Here is a 23,532-nt window from a genome sequence, read left to right as displayed (position 1 = left end):
AGGCATAGCCAGGACTGCACCACAGCAAATTAGTCCATTTGAGATGGCTGAATGACCTCTGTAGCTAAGCTTAGTTCTGTCCTGCCAGCTCTGGGCGCAGCCACAGCTAATGTGTGACTGCCCTCACCAAGCCAGCAAGCCCACAGATTTTCATCAAAGGGCATCTGTGTAATGAGTCCCTTCTGATAAATGCTAGAACCATGGAAAAATCCATCTTCAAAGCTTTCCTCCAAGCCTTGTATCAAAGATAGTTGGAATAGGAAGCACCCAAGGCTGCATGTTTGTGGATTGATTCGAACAAGTCTCAGACTCCATAATAACAGGGATAAAACATATTGGTAACTTTTCTCACAGTTGGCTCTTATCCACGTGGATCTTATTGCTAAAAAAACTTCAAACAGGGGTACTAATAAAACAAAAATAATTCAGAAATCCCTCAGTGACAGCAAACTCCCATTTCCTGAGACATCTCTAATCCCTGAGATGTTCCGGAGCATCATTCCTAATTGGAGCAGCCTGAGTTGGCTTACAGTGAGGTCTCCAAGTAGGCAGAGGAGCTGATGCGGCTCCATGTCCAGCCGCACAAAACTTGTCCTGAATCTGAAAGATGGGCCCTTGGATGAGCTTAAAGCACTGAACTGCTTCTGGAGGTCAAAAAGTCAGTTCCCAGTTTCAGGAAGAGTTGACCCCTTTAGTCTCTGGGCCTTACAATTCAAGGGCAAAAGTATTGTCCTCTTGACAGCTTCCCTTCCTCTCTTCTTTCTGGGAGGATACTTGTTTAGAAACACAGTGTTTGTTTTCTCACCTCTTCAGACAAGGCAGTCAGCCTTTTCCTCTAGGTAAAGCCTCTAATTGCAAGCAGTTAACATCAATCATTGCAACTCTGTTAGAAGTAACCTGCCCTTTACCGGGCACTGGGAAGATCTGTCCCATTGTACCCTGTACCAAGTTGGAGTGTTGACTATCCATATAACCTCTTGCCTTGTTTATTTACATAAGGGAGTGAGTAATTCTGAAGACGTTTCAAAGGTGAGGAATACCTCTTTTATTTGCTTAAGTCATGATTAATGCACTGCAATGTATCACTGTCCAAAAAACTACACCTGAAAATACATATATAATTTGATATATGTTCATAATAAAGTGTATTTATTAATACATATATATCTCTTTACAAAGTTATATATGTTTGATGGTATACTTGCTACTGGAAGAATGTCTGAGCCTTATTGCCACAGGCTCTGGAGATGCAGAAAATGCTGAGCAGTCCAGTGATATAATAGTGATTAATAATACCTGCATTTCTAAAGTATCTTTAACATACTTCAAAGAGGGTTGCTGGAAAGGCTCTTTCTTTGAAAATGAGGGCACCTCTTCAGGCATGCAGATAGGAACAGAGAGGAACATGTCTAAAAACTTGGCATCCAGTGCATAAAATATATTTATTTATACTAATCATAAATGTTATCAACAATAATTCTATTCAATTCACACAGGATCAAGTACAGGTATCTGATGTAGGGGATTTTGAAACAGCAAGAAAAATGAATGACAATAAGCTGTGTGTCTGTCAGAGACCTGAAGATGTTCCAAATAACAGAATCCTGGCAAATCTAGAACTCCCAAGGGGTCAAGCAATATTGATTTGGCTGAATTCATCAGTACAGGAAACCATACTGTGAGTCTGTGTCTAGAACAGTTACAGAGCCTATAAACTTTCCTAAAAAGTCTTGGGTTCTCATGTCTGGACCGCACCTCTACAAACAAAGAATTACTGTGTTTTGGAAAGTTTTTCCCATGGAGGACAAAAGGCTTTTTGGTTGTGAAAACATTATAGATGTCCAGTTTGGTTATGCTTAAGGCTTGCAGTTTTCAATTTGCATAGCAATTTTTATGCCCAAGCTATTCTGAATTAATTTTGAGAGTAAGACTTTGTAAGGCGCTATATCAAACGTTGTTGCTGGTTTTAATTCAAATTACCGCTACCATGTTTTCTTCAGTTGCTAATTTACCAAAAGAATTAAAAGCCAACAAAGAAAAGCTATCAAGTTTCCCAAGTGAGATTTGATCTTTATGAGAAAATGCGTGCATAAGTATCATTCTTATTAAACACTGCTGAGCATCCAAAGATAATGAAAATTAGGCTATGTCTTCCCGATTTCAAATGTGTAACTCAGAGGCGAAGGGCGCTTTGAGGACATATCACACAGACACTGGATCTGGGAGCTTGACATTAATCGTATTTTTTATGTCATGCTTCACGCTTGCTGTATTGCTACATTATTTGCGTTATGCAGTAAGCCTCAGTCATAAACAAATATCTCTGAAAATCTGTATTATGAAGGCTCAAGAACTGCTTGAAGACATAATTCATACTGCAACACTTAGATGCATCGCAAAAACTGCTAGTAATTGCTGGAAACATTTTGAACTTTGCAGCAGTTTCACTTTTCTCCTACCTTTTCCTTCACAATCACGTCCCTTTGATTGAAACTCTTATTATTTTACAGATGCCTGCAAAAAGCATTCTGCAAAACCATTATTATAAAGTTTTCCTCCAAAACTAGGTCTGCTGGAGACACACAACATATGCAGAGGGAAAGTTAATAAATTACAGCATATCTGAATCCAAATATGACAGACAGTGCCAAAAGAAGCTGTGAATGCCCGGAGGATCTTCCCCAGCACGTTATAATGCTGGACATGTTTGAATCAGAAGTTCAGTGCCGTTTCCAGACAAGTGGAGGAGAAAGGTAACTTCAAGTTTCTTTACAAAATTTCTGCAGGAAATAGATGCTGCAGAATCAAACTGCCCCAGATGTATGACAGCTTAATAGGCAGGAAAACGTAGGCATTTGGAAGCTAACCAAGCTTTTCTCAGGTCCTGTGTTGGAACAAATGCTGGACTCGGGGCTTGCTGCCTTACTGTCAAAACTGAGGGCCAGAGCCCAGCCTTTTGTAGCATCACACAGATCTACCTGTGCTGAAGCTCTGAGAAGGCTTTTGGAAAGACTCTCTCCTACCTAGTTTCTGTCTAGGAATTAGGAAAAGTCTTTCAAAACATGTTCTTTCTGGTGCAGGAGTTAAGAGAAAAATGAGGAAAGATCCTGTGTGGTTCACACGTACAAAGCAATTACCGCCACCTTTCCATGTATGCATCTATGTTCCTGGCAGCAGCCACTGGTCCTGCTCATTAAAAAGACCCCATAAAATTTAAATCAATTTGAGCAAATGAGATTCGAGCAATACGGCTGCCCACAGGCTCCACCATCACATCTGGAAGAATAGATGTAATTATTAGCTTCCTTTATTCCAACCTTGCACCAGGGGTATGAAAGGCCAGGACAAATGATCAGCAAGTCATTTACAGGACAGCACTGCTTTCCAAGCTCGAGTGAGCTTGCAGCAGTTCTTTGCAGGGTCACCAAACCTGGCAGAATCTCAGCTGTTTATGCTAATATTTGAGGTTGCAGCAGGATTCCCATGAGGAAGCTCCTGCAACTCTGTCCTATGATATTAACAATGAAACAACACTGCCAAAGTGCATCAGCGAGAAAAGCAGCTGCTAGAATCGTTATTTCTATAATCTGACATCCATTTTAGTAAACTTTGTCTGTCTAATGTGTCCAGTGAGATTTTGCAGAGGTTAAATCCTTGTCATACACAACAGTGGCCTCGGGTTTTGCTTGCAATTTAGAAAAATGGGACTAATGTCATAGTTTCTTAATTAACAGCCTCCTAAAAATGCAAGCAGGAATTGCACCAGATACAGATCTATATTAATATGATCATAATATATATAATGTTACTAAATTAGTTTTTGTTATTTCCACTGGATTTGTGTGTTACCACTTTAAAATGTGTGCTGTGTGTTATTAGTATGCAACTTAATCTTTAGCACATTATCCGTAAGATTTAAACACAATGCATGCTCTCTTAATTTTGGTTATAGCTTCTGTGACATTTATATTTACTTTCCCTTTTTCCTATGCTGATAAGTTAAAAATGCCCCCAAGCATTTTGCAGTTTGTCTGTGTGTTTGTTTCCATGGAATTACACATCTTGTGTTGCAAGGAAATATATTTATCTGGAGACTTAATAGCTGTTTTTTTTTTTTTTTTTATCTTGCAGATATCAATAAAACCAACTCTCTCTGTTTCCCTTTTACATTTAAAAAAAAAAAAAAGAAAGTAATTCTCTTGCTGTTAATGAACACTATTAATGGTGTTTTCCGTCCCTCAATTTAATAGTCAGCTCCTGTGTTTACCACTCTTTCTTCACAGAACAAGGGCACAAAGCATCTCATATAGGGACAGCCTATGACAGATTGCCCCTTCGCTAATGGGGGCTCCAGATATATGACTGAAACATTTACATCAGCAATGGATTTCCTAGACCTACATTTTTCCCACTTCAAAGCCTGAGGGTGACCAGATCAATTCACAAATATATCTTCCTTCTTTCATTTCCTTACTGTGTCATCATCACGTGAAACTTTTAAAGGGTTAGATCAGAAATAATTAGGAAATTCTTATTTATAATGGAGTATAGGGAAAAAAAAGAAAAAAAGAACAAAGATGAAAGAGACCAAAAAGAAACTGGGGGAAGTCCCCTCTGCTTAATAGATAGGAGACAGGTCAAACAAAGAAGGCAATTCATGTGTGTCTGGGAGAGATTTCCTGGGGTTAGCAGAGATGCAGATTTGCTAGGCATACTGGGAATAGAGGGATTTACTTTCTCCTACTTGGATGTATACTCCAAGTCAGGATGGGGAGCAGTCTCTCACATTCAGCTCACAGCAGCATCCCACCCTGAATGCCTGCAGAGATGTTCGTATTTATCAGGAGCTGAAATAACCTGGGAAAAGTCCTCATCACTTCCAGCTTTTGAAAGTTACTATTGTCAGTGAAGCGGTGTGAAGAGAGAAAGGGCTGGAGAGGCAGGTGGGAGGCTGGAAATGAGAAAGGAGAGGCTGGAAAAGAAAAAAAATCAGAATAAAGTGAAGCAGCAGGTAGAGGAGAGGAATGGGTAGGTCTTAGCCATCAGTAACGCAAAAGACTGAGCTCAGGTCTTGCCCCACCACAGAGCACGGCTCTCCAGGACAGACCTGGGAAGAGACATCTTCCTGCAGCAGGAGCTGTGGACATGCAGATTAATGCAAGAGAGAGCTGAATGACCCTGTAAGCCTCCCCATGAGTCATGGGTAGTATTAAAGGTAGAGATCTAAGACTATAATTTTAGGCTTTGAATATTTGACTCTTTCTACAGCTAACCAAGCACAGTCATGTGCCTCTCATTTAGCTCATATCCAGTCTTTAATCAACACTGACTAGTGCCAGAGACATCAAAGTCCCAGATACTGCACCCTTCCCCTGGGTCACAGGTAATGCTCCAGTTCTTTAATACCATCCGGGGGAGGAATTCAACACTTACTTAAGTTTTTTTTGGGGGGGGCTCTTATGTCTAAGCATTATGCTGAAGACAATACTTCCACAGGGGCTGAATTTTTGACCTGGGTCATCAATGGATCAATGGCTGAGAAATCCACACAATTTTTGGAGGATTTTAGCAAAATGCAGTTTAACCTTTCTGTGCTAGCCGAGTGTGAAAACTGCAGTGCTGATTACAGCAAGAGACACTGGTCATATGCTGTTTCTTTGTCTAGCAAACCCCAAAAGCAAGTTGCTTTTCAAAACTTTGTATTTTGCTATAGGCTTTATTCTCAGAGAACAATGATATGTTTGAAGAAATAGCAAAGTTATGTATAACTTACATATATATGCAATATGTGGCCCTTTAAAGGCATACTGTAATGGAATTTAGGCCCAGCATGTAGTTTTGTAAAAGTAACTGGAGCATTGGTCTATTTACAAACTTAATATTCTACAAGGAAAAAATATTTGTTGCATATTTTCTGCATACTATTTCCAGATGTAAAACTGAATGTCACTTCTGCGCTAATTCTGTTGGTTTAAGCTCCTAATCGCAGCATTAGCTGGGTCCAAAATTTTTGCTGGAATATGATGTCAAGGAGGAGTCAGTAATACACAGCTCTCAGCAAAACAGTCATGCTCGTAAACGCTGCTGGGCTGGCAAAATTGTTCTTGGTATTGCTGCTTCTGTTCAGAAAACTGTAACAAGCTCTAGTGGGAAATCACTTTATTTTGGTGCAAGCAGTGGTTCTTCATGAGGGTTTGCCAGAATTTCTTTACCAGAAAACTTCCACTTCTAGTGTAGACAAAGACTTTGCAGTCAATTCATTTTTTTTGCAGAGATGTCTTACAATTCTGCATTGTACTTGCATGTCTTGCCTCTAATGACATTCTAGTTAAAAGTAAAAACATTCCCTGCTGCCTGGTTTGATTTAGCACAGAAATTAGATACAGTTTGTTTAAAAAAGAACTTTTAATTGTAGCTCAAAATAGAGTGAAATGGCATAAAAACTGATGTCACGGTCCAAAAATATGATTCTATTTTGAACATCTAAACGATATCTTGTCTTGTAAGTGTTCAGCTTATCATAAAAGTAAAAGAGACTCAGAAGAACAGTGAAACTGCTCTTTTATAGATTGGGCAAAAATCTATAATAATTTGCTTAACAAAAAGATGCCCTCTAAAGATATGCTTGCTGTTAAAATTGAGATACTGTTGCATACTTGGCTAAAAAGGAGTTAGCAAACATTTTCTTTTTTATCCAGCTGCAGTCAATCAAATAGTGCGAGAAGGCTATGAATGAATATGAATTGAAGTTGTCTGTGGAAAACACAATGTACAAGTTGAGCCTTTTCAGAAACATCATACCTGAGACTGTACTGAAGTCTACCAGCAATTTGTGCACAAATGGTTCATTTCCATGGTCCCTCCAAGACAGGTTTACTCTGATGATGCTATTTAATGTAGTGACATCAGCATAAATAGGTCATACAACCCAGGGTAACAGCTTTCTGCTAATATCCCCTGCAAAGGCACAAGTAGCCCTCGGTGAGCTGATCCAGATGCGAGAGCTTTGGGCGTACGTTGGAGAGCACTCAAGAGCTAGTGCCAGGAGGAAATCCCTTTCTGAAACACGTAATGCTGCCTGTCTGTTGTGCAGAGCTTCCTGAGGCCAGACCCTTGCTGCAGCTGTAGGAAAGGTAATCCCATAGTATTTTTGGCTGTTTGGGGAGCCATCTCCACCCCCTTCCCCTTCTCCTGTCCCAAAGCGCAGCCTGCCTGGGGATGCTCTGCACCTGCTGGCAGTAGATGCAGTGCAGATGAGCTGAGAAGAGCATTCCTTGTGTCTCCATTAGTATGTCTGTCAAAACGGAGCTGCAATTTATCTCGAACATCTTTGGTAGAAGGAAATTAAAAAATCTATGTGGAACCACAGTCTAGCTGATGGAACTGAAAACTTTATCAGCGGCAGTGGACAGAAGTTGTCAGCTCTAGGAGACTACGAAGACCTAGAAACAACTGCATGGGCTGCAGTCCATGATGCACCTCGCTGACAGCAACCCTATTCTCCACCTCCCTTTTTTGTATTATAGCAATACTTCAGCTAGGCTAGTTCCCTGCCTGGATCCACGATGTGGCCACACACATCTTTGCCTAGCACAATGGTGGGGCAAGAGCCAAGCATGAGTAAGTCACAGACATGGCAGCACAACCACTTTGAGAATATGTGGTATTGGGCCATCACAGTAACGCAGGCATGCAGAAGGCTCTGGTACCTACCACTGCTGCTGGTCCAGCTTATAAACACCCAGCTACGCCCCGCCTCACTGGGTGACAAGTACTCCTGGAGGATAAAGCATGGCAGTGTGCACCAGTAGAGGAATCCACCTACAAATACAGTTGCTGGGCTTGCTGACTCCATCAGGAAATACTCTTCGCTCCACACCACCGTTAATGGAAGGATGACCGTTCAGGCAAGGTATTAGTGGGAAACCGAGTGGCAGGGCATCTGCGACCCGCAACCTTCGTGCTATGTTGGTTTTGATGCAAAGAAAGGAGCGGAACTTCAGGGAGGCATACATACCAGGCAGCTAACGAGACCCAAAGGCATACTGGAAATGAATGTGGCACGCACTGGAGATGCTCAGTAACTGTTTCGGGAGGCCAATACCTAGCTCTTACAGTGCCCTCATTAGCCGCAGAGCACAAAGTATTTTGCAAAGGAGGTCAGTGCGCTTTATAGCTGGAGACGCTGGGGCACAGAGAAACTTCAGTGAAGTTCTCCAATGGGCCAGCGCAAGGAGGATCCCAAATCCCAGTGCCATGCGGCAGCTGAAGACGTGTTTTTCCCGCTGAGCAAGGAGACCTGCAGACGTGTTTAAGGCTGTGCCATTCACAGCTAAAATTGTAGCTGGTAGTGATGCAAGATCTAGACAGATCTATGATCGTGACCGACTCTCCCTGTCTAAATATTTTGTTAGAACTTTATTTACAGAGGAAACTCCTAATTGATTGTGTTTGTCCACCTTATTGTGTTTTAGGCATCTAAAGGAAATGACTGTTAACCTTTGAGACTAAACAGCATATGCAACTTTCACATAGTTGTCTAGATTCCCTCTAAGGATGAGAAAGACACCTCCAGGGGATGATTCATCCCACCTGCATCAGGTTGGGCGACTCTCACTCCAGAGGTGCCTGCATTTCTGCACTGGGTATAGACAGCAGCTAGTGACCTAGCTTAGACCCAGACGAATCTTAGCCTCAGATGGCTCATTTCAATAGGGATCCTATTGTCATTAAAGAACTAAGAGAAGCAAAACTCCATGAGCTGTCAATCAGTAACATTTTATCCAATGTAGCTGACCACACGGCGGTATGACATGAATACAAAATGTACGGACATTCGACATGCTGATCCAGGACACTGTTACCGCTTTGAACATAGGCTGCCGTTTTCTATTTTATCGGTGGCTGACAGTATTGGCCAAACGTTAACCCAAAGGCTGTGATGTGTTGCTAGTTCTGGATATCTCCAGTGTTTGTTTGCAGAAGGATTTCTGAAGTGTTTGGAAAGGAACTTGAGATGCTAATGTTCTTCCAGGCTTTCAAGGGTCAAAATGACACATGTTTCATCATATGATCATGTTAGAGAAACTGTGAAAGAAGATGAAAGAAGAATTCTAAACATTGTTTACACTTGCTGCATATTTCTGCTTATCAGCTGTACAGTGGTTGTGCAGTGAGAATTATTAACATGGCATCAAGGTTCTACAGATAATAATGCCCCAAGATTTAACCCCAGGTTGAGACTCTGACTCAGATTCAGCAAACACCACCTGTTAAATTTGCCTTTGAAAGGAGCTACCCTACCGTGTTATTTTGACTTCTTGTCACTGTCATAAATCCAGTGCACATTGTCATAGACTAATGAGCGGACGTTTGCCACAGCCACATCCTAATTGCTGTACTAATTTCATCCCCAAAGCCCCAAACAAATGATCCGCTTCTGACACATGAACTCAAGCAAAAGCTGGGAGGGAAGAGCTGCCCGCTCTCTGAGGTGTAGCGAGATAAGCAAGCTGTTCCTGGGCTGACATCTGTGTTAACAATGGGCCATATGTGGGCTGTACAGAGAGGGCTGGTAACACATCAGAGATCATGCATTTAACAGATTGTACCTATAACTGACATCTTGTATAACATTTAATATACGGATAAATAAAGGCGGCGGCGGCAGCAGCCCGGACTGGGCACAGAAAAATCGGCCAGCTGATGTGAGGCAAGGGAAATAGCTCCGAGATAACCAAGATATCCACTCCAAGTCTGCTGCCTTGCATTGTTTAAACTGCCCTGGCTATTTAGGTGTCCATCTACAATGGGGCAATCACCTGTAAGTACCTTCACGCTTGGCTTCAGATAGAGGCATCGGGGCATTTACTTCGGTATTTAAAGGCCGGCTCCTGTAGAATAAGAGGGTTTGCTTTTGTGAGGTGCTGGCTTTGGCAGCAAGCCAGCGTAAGTTCCTTCTCACTGCTCGTTCTCATCGCTTTTCTTCCTTCAGTTGGGCAGTAGACCTGTTTGCAAAGCCACATAGTAAACCAGATCATGGACTAGATTAGGGGTGAAAAATAACCTTTTCTGCGGTTCCTCAAAATAGCTGTGGCAGCAAAACAAAGAGCGAGCAAGTTAAAGTGCCACAGCAGGGAACAGAATTAGGGAGAGAAGGGTCAGGACCTTCCTAAGCCTATTTCACGGCCAGTCTCTTGCAAACCGATGTGACAAACGCAGGCCTGAATGACACAGGAGTAGTTCAGGATGGAGGCAGACACAGAAACCACACTATCAGCTGTGAAAGCCGAGTCCCAGTGGAAGCACATCCCCTCAGCAAGAAAGGCCGTATGCCTAGAGGGCTAACGGGCTCGTAAGCTGCAAAACTGACATTTACATTTGTATTATTTCCAACAAGGAGCAGATGGCAAAGGGACGCACCGTAATTTCTTATGTGAACCCCAAAGAATCCCAAATCTCCGTTTTCGTTGGACACTTTCCTGTCCCAAACCAGTCCTGTGTGCTGTCAGGTGACAAAGCCTCCCTCCCCAAAGGCAGCTCTCTGTCAGTGGGGGATGGCTCTGTAGGCAGTTAATTAAGGAACCTGGGACAGGGAAGAGAGGTTTTGAGATATAAACGTCTGTAAGATTTAAAACAGGCAGAATTGAAGGCAGGGCTTTTCCACTGCAGGCACAAAGAGCTGGTGAGCTCCGAGAATGCACCTTGGTGCAGCTGCTGGAGGTCACCTCCTAATAGCAGAGTCCTCTGAGCATGGGAACATGTACACAAGCCAGAGCCTGGCTTTATGCAGGGTCGGCAACTGGGATTAGGGGTTTGCCAGCAGTGCTCTTGAATTCGGAAGCAGAAACAACGCACAAGAGGGAACTAGATGAACACACCAGGATAAAAACAGATACGGACTTTAGAATATACTTTTCTACACCGATGCAGATGTTTATATTGCATATCAGACAGCTATGTACAGAAAAATGTACACAAACATCTAGGTAAACATTGCACACCTGAGAAATGCATCATTTCAATATCAACTCCCTAAAAGAACTGAGATAAAATAGGAAGAGGGTCCCAGAAACCATACACTGAAATTCATTTGACTGAATTTGAGCATACTGAACTGATATGGCCCTACTAAATCTGCTTAAACTCAGAACAGGAGGAGAAAAAAGGAGAAGTAGCCATCCTATTTAACAGAATATTGCCTCTTCAGGTCCAAATTCGCAAGCCTGCTAAAGCTACCCGATTTCATGAATATCAGCAGGCTTTACAACACCTGTCTCACAGGGACAAATACCATTTTTACTCCCGGACATCTTCACGAACTGATTTTTTCTTTCTGGTTATCCAGCCTGGACAAACTAAGAAGTCATCAAAATGTAAATTCAACAAGGTGCAATCCCAGGCCTTCACAGGATGCTGGGCAGCCAGCATCCATTGGGGAGGTGGTTGAAAGCATCTGCAAAAGCTCACTTATGCTATGTAACAGGCTACCTACGGAAATTTCCAAAGGTGACTGCACTACCCCAGTTTGAAAACTCTTATCAAAAAGACTGAAAAAACATCTACAGGTGAAAAAAATAGAGGATCGGATGATAAATGCGATGGGTATGACCTTCCTAATGGGGAGGCACCTTTCACTGCCCCTTACTCTCCCAGCGGTGTGTATGTTTTTCCTGCCGTCTGTCAGCACTGTGGGCTCGGGGATTATAATATATACTGCATTCGCAAACATACATAGCTGAAAAAAAAGCCCCAAAGGCCTCTGGCAGTACGAGATAGCTGTATGAAAATGGAATAAGACTGATAGGAAAATAATCTCTTAGTGACTTCTTGGTTACCAAGAACTGTGAAGACAGATTGTAATAAAAACGTAAATACGTACATACCTGCTGTGCGGTCCCCTAAAACACCGCAGCATTGCCTCGGTAAGGGTTACCTACCCCATACAGAAGGGCAACAACGTCTACAGCATTTTAATTTAGTAGGGGTTAGTCAAAAAGTTGCCGGGCCAGAAAGGAGAGGCAATGCAAAAGCTGTTAGCTCTGTGGATACTTCATCCATCTGCTGCAAAGTGCAAGCCTTGGTTTACCAAAGTTGGGAGTTACCCACTCAAAGACGGAGATGCTAACTAAAAAGTGCCCTGCTCTCTAAGAAGTTCAGTTGCCCACAGCCACCCTGGGAATTGAACAAAACTGAGCAGAAACTGAGATAAGCTTTGCGGACAAGCAGCTAGGGAGACCAGGCTTCTTGGTCTTTCTCTGAAGAATAGTAAATGGGTCACATGTGCAGCCTGTTTACTATTTTAAGAACTGTCTTCTCTGAAGTGCTTTGACTCCAATAAATAACAGTTGCTTTTAAGGCCAGACACTGATATCCTTGTTCCAGACGAGGTGGCAGGGTTGTGACAAATCCGCCTTGCACTGTACAAGGAGATGGGCAGAGCAGGCACTGAGGATGGGACCGGGAGAGAGCTGGAGACTCATATGATGCTCCCCTGACAAAGGCTGAGTGCTCCAGGCCAGACATGTGAGAGAAGCACTGGCAGGAGGAGTCAAGAGAGGCCGCTCGCCCATGAGGCACAACCCAGGTTAGCAACAAGTTTTAAAGCTGAAGGAAGGGGAACCGACACATTTCCGCAAACTACACAAAGATGTAAACAAAATGGGACCTAAAGAACGTTGAAGATGCCTTGCAAGGCTAAAAAGGATCCAAGCAATTTCTGACACACCTAAGTAACGAAAAATTAAAATAGGTTAAAGAAAGATACTTTGAGAAGCGATGTGACAAACAAGACATGATAAAACAAACACGCTTTTCAGTTTATCTACTCAGGGAACACAGGCAAGACAAGCACCCTGCTCTCCACATCACACTTTTGACATATGTCATCTCAGTCAAGAGGGTTCTTTTGCTTTTGTTAGTTTTCTTCCTATTTGATCCTCAAATTCATATGCAAAATAGCACAGTTGAACAAAAATGCCAACAGAGTCAACTGGGTCTCATGTGGTTTTAATCACCTCAGAAGAAAAACGCCTGACAAAACCCCCTCTCTAGCCATTTCTTTAGATTTCAGATTCGGCAAAGCACTGTAAGAAAACACAGAAGGACTCTTTATGCACTGTAAAGCAAAGTTAGCTCTTGTCATGAGATGCAGAGCCTGGATATGTTTTCAGTAACCGCGACATTATTATCCTGTGGGGAGCAGGCAGAGGGGGCAAGGACGAGGCTCTCCAGGTCTGCAGCCCAAAGCTGCCATGCGTGGGAAGGCCAGGGAAAAGTGGGAAGGGCAGCAAGGTGGGAAAGGAGAACGCTTTTGAGGAAGCCACATCAGCTGTTTCTCCACAATTATTTTGATCTGTTAAACTCTTTCAAACAAAGCCCCCAGCAACAAAATGAAATAAGACAAAACAACACTTGAAAAGACCTAAGTTGCTGCATGGAGTCAGCTCTCAACAGTGGCCTGTGCAAATAAAGCTGCAAGCGATAAAGGCAACAACCGTACTTGGCAGTTCATAAAGACAAATCTCTTTTCTTAGTAAGATTGCAGGCTATAAGCTAACAAAAAATGCTATCAAGAAGATTAGAGCCTTTATTTTCCACTTAAGCTTATACTGATAAGACAGTTTTTACAATAGTGTGCTGTGCATGTGATAATACAAGATGTCTTTAAAAACAGCATATATTTCAAGCTTCAATGACGATTATATCTAGGCTCTTGACATCCGATGCTGGAAGACTCTTTAATTAACTAGGATGGCAATGCTGATTGAAGATCATGGGCACAATGGGATTTAGTGACTATTTTACAAAATTGGATTAAAAGGGAATAAGAGATACCTCCCACTTTAGTAAGACTGAATGGATTCAGTTTGAAGGCTCATATTCCAGGAGGAATGAGATAAAGGTGTCCACTTTACCTGCATTTATTTTAGTGTCATCCCTGCTAAAAATACTGGAAGTGTCTTCAGTTAAACTGCATGGAAGACGTTATAATCCTACCACCTACAGATCAAATCTTAAGACATATGCCTATCAAATACTACCAGTTTTCTCCACTTACCCACCCCTACATGACAGTGTGAGGATGTAGAAGATTGGAAATTAATAAAACTAAATGCAATGGGACGTCCTGAAATCTCAAGGCTTCTAGAAAACAGGTCCAGCTGGATTACACCTTGGCATACGAACAGTTTAGACCAGCAGATTTCACATGTATTTTTTTTATTAATAAACAAGAAGCTCAGAAAATTCACAGCTACGGTTTTGTCGATTAAAATTCAGATACAGCAGAGTGCTGAGTATATATTTTTTGCACGGTGGTCATATGAGATTCCTGACAGCCACTCTTCAGAAAGGCTGCTTTAGATGAATGCACAAGGCAGAAATTTAACCACTTTTCACTTTAAAAAGCTTAACAAACTTTTATGCCAATGATTAGATAGCTTTTACTACAACAACAACAGTAAATCGATACGTGTTTCAAACTCTCATAATTTCTCAAAGCCCTCGGGAATCACAGAGGAGTTAATTCTGGAGCTGTCTGGCTTGCTGGGGCTGCCAGTTTACATGGAACAGCAATGCCCCAGACTAAGATCTATCAATCTGCAATTTAGAAAAAGGAAAGTATAACCTTATAGAAGAAGTTGTTACCACAGTGTTATCGGGAGGCATTCTAGCTGGCATTGATTGGCTGTATCAGAAGGGTAGTTTCCTCTCTTCTCATTAGATATGTCGTGCCATAGATAAAATAGATCCCACGGATTATCTATGATGTAAAGATTTAAAATAAGAAGGTTTTCATAGCTCTGACAAATAAACTGCTTGAAACCATCAAACTAGCTAATTTCCAACGGCATTTTCATTCAGATACAGAAATAACCGAAGTCCTTCGTTAGGGCACCCGTTGTTCAGTGACATTACCTTAATCTTACCAATATTATTGATGTATTCAATGTTTACTCCAGTAAGCAGTCCCATGGATGCGTAAAAGCAATCTTTTGAATTGACTGTTCAAAGGAGCTGGTCCATAAATGTTAAATCACTTCAAGGATTTCAAGCTGAAGTGAGCTTTCCAAATCCAGGGTTTCACATATTTCTCCAAGCCTACCATTCTTATCTCCAAATCCGTATCCATTGCCTCCAAAGGCTGCAGATCCTCTCTCTTTTTGTTCCCTCTGCCTACAACGTCAACCTACTGCGAGTTGGTTCCAGCAGACGGTGAGGAGAGATGGCATTACCCGTCCTAACACACTGCCACAGTACCGCAGTGATGACTGAAGAGAGGAACATGTGAGGCTGGCTGCACATGCAGAGCAGACCCTTTCTGGCTTAAGCTCACATATTTTGGACAAAGGTAGAAAAAAGACCTAAGAGAATCCTCCACTGCTTAAGAACCTTCCTTTTTCTTCTATAATGCAAACAGAATATGGACGAGAGAACTTAGAGCATTCAGTGCAATACATTGGACAGAGGTGGAAGGGGCAACTGCATTTATCATTATGATGATTAAAAATAAATGAAGTGGCAAGGTTAAAACCAATTCACCTTTGTTTCCCACTTACGGTAGCTATTTATAGCCAGGCAAAGTACCCGGAGAATATTGTTGCCACTCTGATTTTGAGATGTCTAACATTCAGCTAATGCTTGTGAAAATGAGGCACATGATGCAGGGCCATGCGGAGTTTGGCTTCATGTGATCAGGGATGTGCAGGACATAAAGGCAGGCCACTAACTGAAAGAGCACTAATCAAGAAGAACAGAGAGAAACCTGTCACAATAACAACGTCACATGTTCCTTGATAATGTTTCGGTGGAAATTTTTCATAGCATATTGTGCACAACCTTTGCATCTTTAAGAAATTGAACTGTGAATGCTCCAAGTGTTTACAGAAAAAATTTCCAACTCCCTTTTTTCTCCTACAAAAACAAAACCCAAAGACACCTGGAAAATCTGGAGTGCACTAAAACATTAAGTATTTCAGCTATTTTCTTCCCCTACCTAGAATTAATTTGATGAGGCTAGCACCTAGTGAGAAATACGATTTAAAAACGATGTTTGATTTTGAAATTGTTGGTGTGCTAACAAAAATGTATTCCATTTCGCAGCAGAGGAAGGATTCACCCATCAAAAGAGACTGGCTGTCAGAGATGAAAGAGAGTAAAGAAATGGAGAGAGCCATTTTAAACATATAAGACAAGACTTTCATCTCATGCTGGACCATATGGGACAGTGCTATTAACCTTGGAAAAAACCTGACAGGAATGAAAAAGAAAAGAAGATGAAGGAAAAAAAAAAAAAGGAATAATTTACCTTCAATAACTTTTCTGATCTGTACCGACACGTTTCACAAAGTCTACATCTATGCTTTTCCACGGGTGAAGGTTTTGCCACGTGTCCCCTAGATCTTTCTGTCCATCCAGAAGTGTTGGGACGGGTTTTCTGACAGTCTGTGTGTCCTTCCCCCACCTGCCAGCTAGGGCGCTGCCTGTGGATACCTGGGCAGAGCGCAGCTGGTGAAGGCGCGGATGACGCCTTTGCCTGGGTCACCCACGCACCTTTCTTTCGCCTCAGCAGCGTGAGGCTGACTGACAAAGCAGTGTTAAAGACAGACATTTCTGTAGTTTGTATTATTTCTGCCCGAAGATCTGTAGTTTGTATTATTTCTGCCCAAAGAGCAGCTCCACTCCGGCTCTGCAGCTACAGAAGGGAGCGCTCCAGGATCCTCCTTGTCAATTGTCTCATCGGTGCTTAGAAAACTCCCTCTGTGGGATTCCACAATCTCTTCTCCGCAATGCATTTGTAGACTAAATTCTCCTTACTCTTTGCAAGTGCTTTGCGAACATTTAAGCTATTTCTTTTTTTTTTTTTTTTTTTTTTTTTTTTTTTTTTTTGCTGAGAACTAAATGGATTACTTTTTATCTCGCCCTTGAGGGACATGAAAAACAATTGCTCACAATCCTCTTTGTGAGAACGTTGTCCATGTTTAAGCTCCCTGTCAGCTTTCTCCTTTCCATACCGAGCCCGCCAGTTCTTTCAATCCTTCCTTTTGTGTCACACTTCTAAGCCTCACTTCTGGTGCTCTGACTGACCCTTAATAGGTGGCAGCCCAGACAGCGGGCACGGTTTGCGGCCTCGGGGGTGCGAGCCGGGGCAGAGGCGTTACCGTTGGTGCACCTAGAACCTGCTGTGACACCTCCAGGAGCTGCCGCTGGGGATGCCAGAGCTGGCCAAACGCCTTTGCACCTGCCCTGGGAGGGACGCTCCCTCTGTTCCGTGGCCCCGCGCCCAGCCTGGCCGCCCCGCCAGCCAGCCGCCCCGGGCCCCGCCGCCCCCCGGGCTTACCCAGCCCCACCGCCCCGAGCCCTGCGCGCAGCGCTCGCCGGTGCCCAGCTACCCCGCGGGGAGGGCGATCTCTCTCCCCCGTGACGGCGCCGTGTGCACGTTCGGCCACCGGGTTTTTTTTCTTTTTTAAACCATTTTATTTGGGGGGCGGGGGGGGGGTGTTCGGGGTCTTTTACGGCGAGCCTCACCGCGGCCACCGAGGACGCTCGCCGTGCCCCCGGGGGTTGGCGGGGGGGACGGACACCCTCTCACCTGCGCCCATCCCCGCGGCGGCGGGGCGGGGCGGGGCGGGGGCGCGGAGGGCGCCGCGGGGGGCCGCGCAGCGCGGCGCGGGGCGGGCGGCGGAGGCGGAGCCGGCGGCGGCGCGGCGGGGCCGAGCCGTACACTCCGCAGCCCTCCCGCGGGGGCTCGGGCATCTCTGCGCGCCGGGCGGTGGGAGCGGCAGCCGCGCCGCGCCGGGCTCGGGGGGTGGCGGCGGCATGGAGGGCGCGTACCTGGCCTGGGAGCTGGCGCACGCCGTGCTGCTGCTGAGCCTCTTCCCCGCAGGTGGGAGCCGCGGGCGCGGGCGGGCGCGGAGCCCCGCGGGGCGGCGGGGCCGGGGCAGGCGCGGGGGGGTGCGGGGAAAACTTCGGCCGCCGGCGGCCCCTTCGGCGGGGGGGGGGGGGGGGGGGGGCGGGGGGGGGCAGCGCCGTGGCGGGGGTCGCGGCGGCAGCCCGCGGTCTGCCCTGGCATCGCCCCGCGCCGCCTTTGCGGGACGCCCCGCCGGGGGGTGAGGGGGGTGGGTGGAAAAAAAAAAAAAAAAGTCCTTTGTTTGCAGTGCGCGGTTATCCGGGGCTGGGAGAGGGGCCGGCAGGGAGCCCCCACCCCCCCACCCCCCCTCCCCATCTCCGCGGGCCGGGCTGTTTTGACAATAAACTCTCCGGTAATCGGTACAAAATGTCCCCGCGGGTAAGTGCTCGCTGAACAATGGGCAGGGAACGAGCCGCCGCCGTCAGGTGTCCGGCGCTCCCCAGCAGAGGTGCCGCCCCGCCGGCGGAGGGGTGGTCGGCTCGGCGCCCCGCCGGGGGGTCGGTGCCACGCGGTCCCGAGCGGCCGGGCAGGCGGGTGGCCGCGGGAGGGAGAAGGCATCGGAGCCGGTCTGCTCTGGCGCTGCCGGCCCTCGGCGGCGAAGAGGAGGGCGAGCGGTTGCCGCTCGGGCCTTCGGGAGGTCTGTCGGTGCTCAAACTTCGGTGCGTCGGGTGTAAATTCTGAGGTTCCCTCCCGCTGCGTGGCGAAGGTGCCTTCCAACCCAAACCGCTCCGCGAAAAGGGGGGTTTCCTTGCCCGACCTCACAGCCCTGGCGCGCGGGGGTAGTGATTTTAAAGACAGCAAATCCGGCTGCAGCGCCGGGCAACTTCGCACATGGCTGTCAGAGTCGCCGTGTTGCACGGTTCGTAGGCTTGAGGGGCGTCTGGAGGCCTACGGAGGAAGGTGCTGTAAGGAGGTCGCTGCTAGCGTTCGAGGAGTCGCACCCAGGGAGGAATTGGGCCCTGTGCAGCGGAGTCTGAAAGCGGGTAACGTGAAAGGTTATTTTGCTACTTATCTAAGAGCAAGCTGAGGATCCAGGGAAGCGACGCACGGTGCTAGATGTTTACCGTCTGCTGCCACCAACAGAGAGGAGCCTTGCAGAGCACCCTGTGTGAGAGCAGCCGGGGAGGGCTCTGCCAGTCTCTGCCCGTGCTGCTGGGAGCGAGTAAAACTAAAATACCGGGAGCTAACAGTAGCGACGCTTTACGCTTCTTCATTGCGAGCACTTTACTTTGGGATGTGAGGGGGCGCAGTAGTTGATTGATGAACGTTTTTGTTAATAGCTTTGTTGGGGTAACTTTCTGGGTTTGCTGCCTTTTGTTTATTGGTAATCTGGAGCGTGATATCTGACAAGTTGGACTTTGCTATTTAGAAATACCCACATCCGTCTGCAAAATGCTAGTGCTGTGGCCGCAGGGATGGGAAAGTCTCCTGCCAGTGTGTTATTCCTCGAAATAAATAAATAACTAAAAAAAAAAAGCTGAAATTATTAGTACGCACCAACTTTCTTTACTTCATGTATGTCTTGCCTGCACTTGAAGGTTATCCTTCATCATATGGTTAGACTGTCCTTAATGAAAGCTTGAGAAACGGGTCAGACTGGCCGCATCTCCTGGAAGACATGAAATGCAGGCTCCACACTACTGGAGAGGCAAGGAGGGAACCCTTCTCGTGATCCTTCCTCTGGTTCTGGGTTCAAACGCTTACTTGTGGGAGACTTTTCAGCTCGGGCACATCAGACAAACTTGTGTAGACAAAAATACACTGTGTAGTAGGCATAAATGACTTGCTGTTGCAAAAGACAACTGTCGTGGGTATGCATGCGCACCATCTGTGTATCACGCAGATGTAGGAATAGTCAGGGCTAGTTTTGTGCTGGAGGAGGTATCAGTGATGGCTCGTGTCCTGGCAGGGGCGCGGGGGACATCAGAATTGACAGGCAGGCAGGACAGAGCTGCTCTGCTGTGCTGGATTGCTCTGGAGCTAGCATGACCCTGGGTTATTTCTGGGTTTGCCTCAGTGCAGACGCTTGGACTGGATGATCTCCCACAGTCCCTATTGAGATCTCTCCTATCCTGTCATTTATGGGTATACAAATTTATATTAAGTATCCTTCTTTGGCCTTTAGTCAAGAGCTCCTTCCTTTGGTTGCAAGTAGGGAAGGAGGATGTAGAAAACAGAGCTCAATGCAGCTTCTTGGAGGATAAACCATTAATCTCCTCTGTCCACAGCCCCTTCCTACTTTTTGTTTTCCTAACATACGCCACCACTTTTCCTTCCATTTGGGGGTTGCCTAGTCCTCATTTTATGCAATATTCTGGAACGATCTCTTCTCTGTGCCTCTCCTGTCCTCCCCCAAGGCTCGCCCTGTCCCGTCCCCCCCCCAGTACTCTGGCAGAGTCGCTGGGGCATTTCCATCCTGTGGTCATGGAAGACTGGACATGGTTCCTTTCAGCATCCATCAGTACAGTCAGCTGCAGAGTAATAGGAGGCTCTCCCTGTGCCCAGAGGGAAGAATGTCTGTTTTCATAATGCTTCCTGCTACCTGTCAGCCCCGAGGGAGGAGGCTTGAAGGAGGAAGATTGAACTTGATGAGGATCGTGATTGCTGTCACTCAGTCGCTGCCTTGACCCCCTCAAACCATCTGAGTATCCTGCCCTCCCTACTCCCCCCCGTTTCTATCTCTGCTCTCTCCTCCTCCTTTTCCTCCCTGCCCTGTGGCAGTGCAGATTCTCCTGCGCAGAAACGTGGCCCAAGGCCACTGCCAGGAACAGAATGGAAATGTCAAAGATTGCTCAATACTCGACTCTTTTTCCTTCCGTTACAACTGGGAACCCTCTCCCAGCGAGTGCCTAAGTGATTTTTCTTCAGGCTTTGTAACAAAGATGGTGATAAATTTGGCAAGAAGCGAGACTCCCATTTGCATCCCGTTTAAGTATCGTTCATAGAGACTGGAGGCATTTCCATGCGCTCATTTTGCAAGAGAGAGCCTCTCGTTGACAGATGACTGCGGCTGTAGTACTGTTGGGTTATACTGGCTCTCTGTGGACTTTCCAGCTCGCTTCAGCCCTCCCAGAAACCTGTCGTTGATTGTCCAAACAGTACCGCTTCTTTGCAGGTGCCTGGATCGATCAAAGGATCCTGAGTCACCTCCAGAAGGGACACGCTGCACCAGGACACAGGTGGAATTGGAAAGGATATGTCTTTAGCACATGTAAACACGAGCTAGGATAGGTCTTAGCAGGAACATCTGAGTCATGTTCCAGTCGGTAGGAGTTTCTCGCAGTGAAACTTGTCCTTTTCTCTCTCTGGTCTGTTGTGAGAGGCTGTAATGATACCTCTATATTCTTTGGATTTCTGTCTGAACTATAATTCGTTGTTAGTGCAAGCTGTTCAAAAGATTTTTAAGGCATATCTGGAGCTGTCAAACTAAATACCAAATACTACGTATTTGTAGTTTGAAGGAAAGCTGCTTCCTAGCCTGAACTTTCAGTAAACACTCTGGTGTAATCGGAAGGTAAGGAATAACAAATTCTGGATGAAACAAGAACCACACGGCATCAAAGAGTTTCAACAACATATATGTTTATCTACAATACATGACAACTGATCTTATCTCATATCAATCTCGTAGAAGAGAGGCAGTAATTGCTCAAGGTTAAGCCACTTTTCAGCTTTTTCTCGTGTCCGTGAAGATGAATGCCATTGCAGAGATCAAGCGTTGCACATTGTCTTGCTCTATGTATGTGACACATGTTTTTACAGATGTTGTTTTCTTTTTCATCTAGTACAAACATCTTCCAGGATTTTGACTCATTTCCTTAAGTCTCTTTCAGCTGTTCAGAGAATGGCTTGAGGAAATGAGATCTAATATCCTAATGCATTGCATTTACTGTAAGTACCTTCTCACTTTAAGTACAAAACTTTTGCCTTTTTGTAATTTCTGAACGGCCTTCTGAATATTCCTCTGCACAAGAAACAGCTTCTGTTCTTCAGAAACTCAGCTTCCCTGGTTAAGGCTCTTCAGCCTTAACAGAGCTTAAGTTATTCATTGTAACCTTAGGCAAAAGAGGAGAGCTGATGCTAAAGGCATCTAATGAAAGTGGTGATCCAGACTTCAGTGTGTTAGTCTTCTGGACATTTATTAAAAAGTCTGAAGAGAATGCACATACAGATTACTAGGATTTGGCATAAAAGGAATTTTAAAATTATTATCACTCCTCTGTGTTATTTTACTGCAGGAGTATTGTGCTTGGCTTTTTCAGTGACTTTTAGGAAACCAGAAGGGCTTTTTCTGAAAGGACTCTCTTTGACAATGAATCCTGCAAAAAGTCATAAATGAACGTAATTTTACGCGTGTGAGCAGTCTCCTTGGCTGGTTGCCAAACCTAATGGCAACTGAAGTGTATTGTTTGTCCACCGGCCAAGATTGCTGCCGTTAGTGATAAAAGCGTAAGGGGAGTGTAAACATCTGTGTTTGAAGGGAGAATGCGACTCCTATTTTCTAGGGTATACCAATTAGAAAGCACAGTAAATGTTAATCTCTCAGTGGATTTACTCTTGGGGATTATGTTGATTTATTCTGAAAACATAGGTTTTCAGATATACCTTTAAATGGATTTTTAATGATCTTTTTCGTGTCGCAGCAGATCTTTTTTTACAGCATGTAAGGCTCTTGGCTACATTATCTTTAACAGCGAACAGGCATGCAAATAACAGAAAAGTTTCTAATGTTGCTACCATGCTATGCAACTCCCAGGCTGCTCCATACAGATCATTCCTGGAAATTGTAACTCAGATGAAGCATCATTTAGTAACATTGTCAGCTACAGGGGGTTTTGTCACTGGGAGGCTGACAGCATTAAACATCTATGATTTTAAATGTCATCTTGACAGCTGAATCCTTAATCATGTAACATAATCATTAAATATCTGATATGGAGAAGAATCCGCTGGTCAACTAGGCACTGGCGGTTGGAAATCTAAGTGATAAAGAGGATGCATGGGCTGATTTAAGTTAAGAAGAGATGAAAACTGTGCCAGGGAAATTTGAAAGTCAGAGAGATACATCTCTCGCAGGTTCTTTGGAAGCCTGGCAAATGCCAGGTTAGTCCTACATCTCCTTTCTTTTCCCATCAGCAGTTGTCGTAAGCTAGGTAGCGCTCTTCTGCTCATGCTGGGTGAACATGCTCCTTGTGACATGGAGTGGACTTCTTTTAAAGAAAGGCTTTGTGCAAAAGCCACACAGGAAAAAGAAATCAAACTTGTTGGTTATAACCTGTCCTTCAGAGCCTGCATGTTTTTTGGGGGGAGAAAAGGTCCCAATGAGCTGTGTAATAGAAGTGGTTTGGGTGTTCACATACCTAGGCCATTCATAACTAACTAGGTTCCTGCTGAAGGGTATCATGAGATTAAAAACTTGCCCCTGGCTCTCTTAATCTGTTTTTTGTTCAGGAGTTAATGGCTGCACCGAAGTCACGTGTTGAAGGTTTTGTCTGCAGCCCGCAAGACTGGAAACTTCATTCTTTGCTGAATGCAATCTGGCTTTCTCATGCATTCACCTGCCTCCTGCAGCTGGGTTTCTAAGAGACGCGGCAAGTCTTAGGGAGCTCCCACAGAACTGT

At 45.0% G+C, this 23,532-nt stretch overlaps 1 protein-coding gene across 1 annotated transcript in view; it reads left to right on the top strand.

The window, feature by feature from the left end:
- The first annotated feature begins 17,756 nt into the window (after positions 1-17,756).
- Positions 17,757-23,532, top strand: part of KIT (KIT proto-oncogene, receptor tyrosine kinase) — a 59,101-nt gene continuing 53,325 nt past the window's right edge. Inside the window, exon 1 of the mRNA XM_049831467.1 lies at positions 17,757-17,887. Within this exon, the coding sequence (XP_049687424.1) occupies positions 17,821-17,887 (67 nt within the window). The 5' untranslated portion in view covers positions 17,757-17,820. The remainder of the gene's footprint in view (positions 17,888-23,532) is intronic.

The sequence above is a fragment of the Accipiter gentilis genome, chromosome 3 (assembly GCF_929443795.1).
Source record: "Accipiter gentilis chromosome 3, bAccGen1.1, whole genome shotgun sequence".
Lineage (NCBI taxonomy): Eukaryota > Metazoa > Chordata > Aves > Accipitriformes > Accipitridae > Astur > Astur gentilis.
The sequence above is the reverse complement of the archived record's forward strand: the minus strand, read 5'-3'. Positions and strand labels throughout refer to the sequence as shown.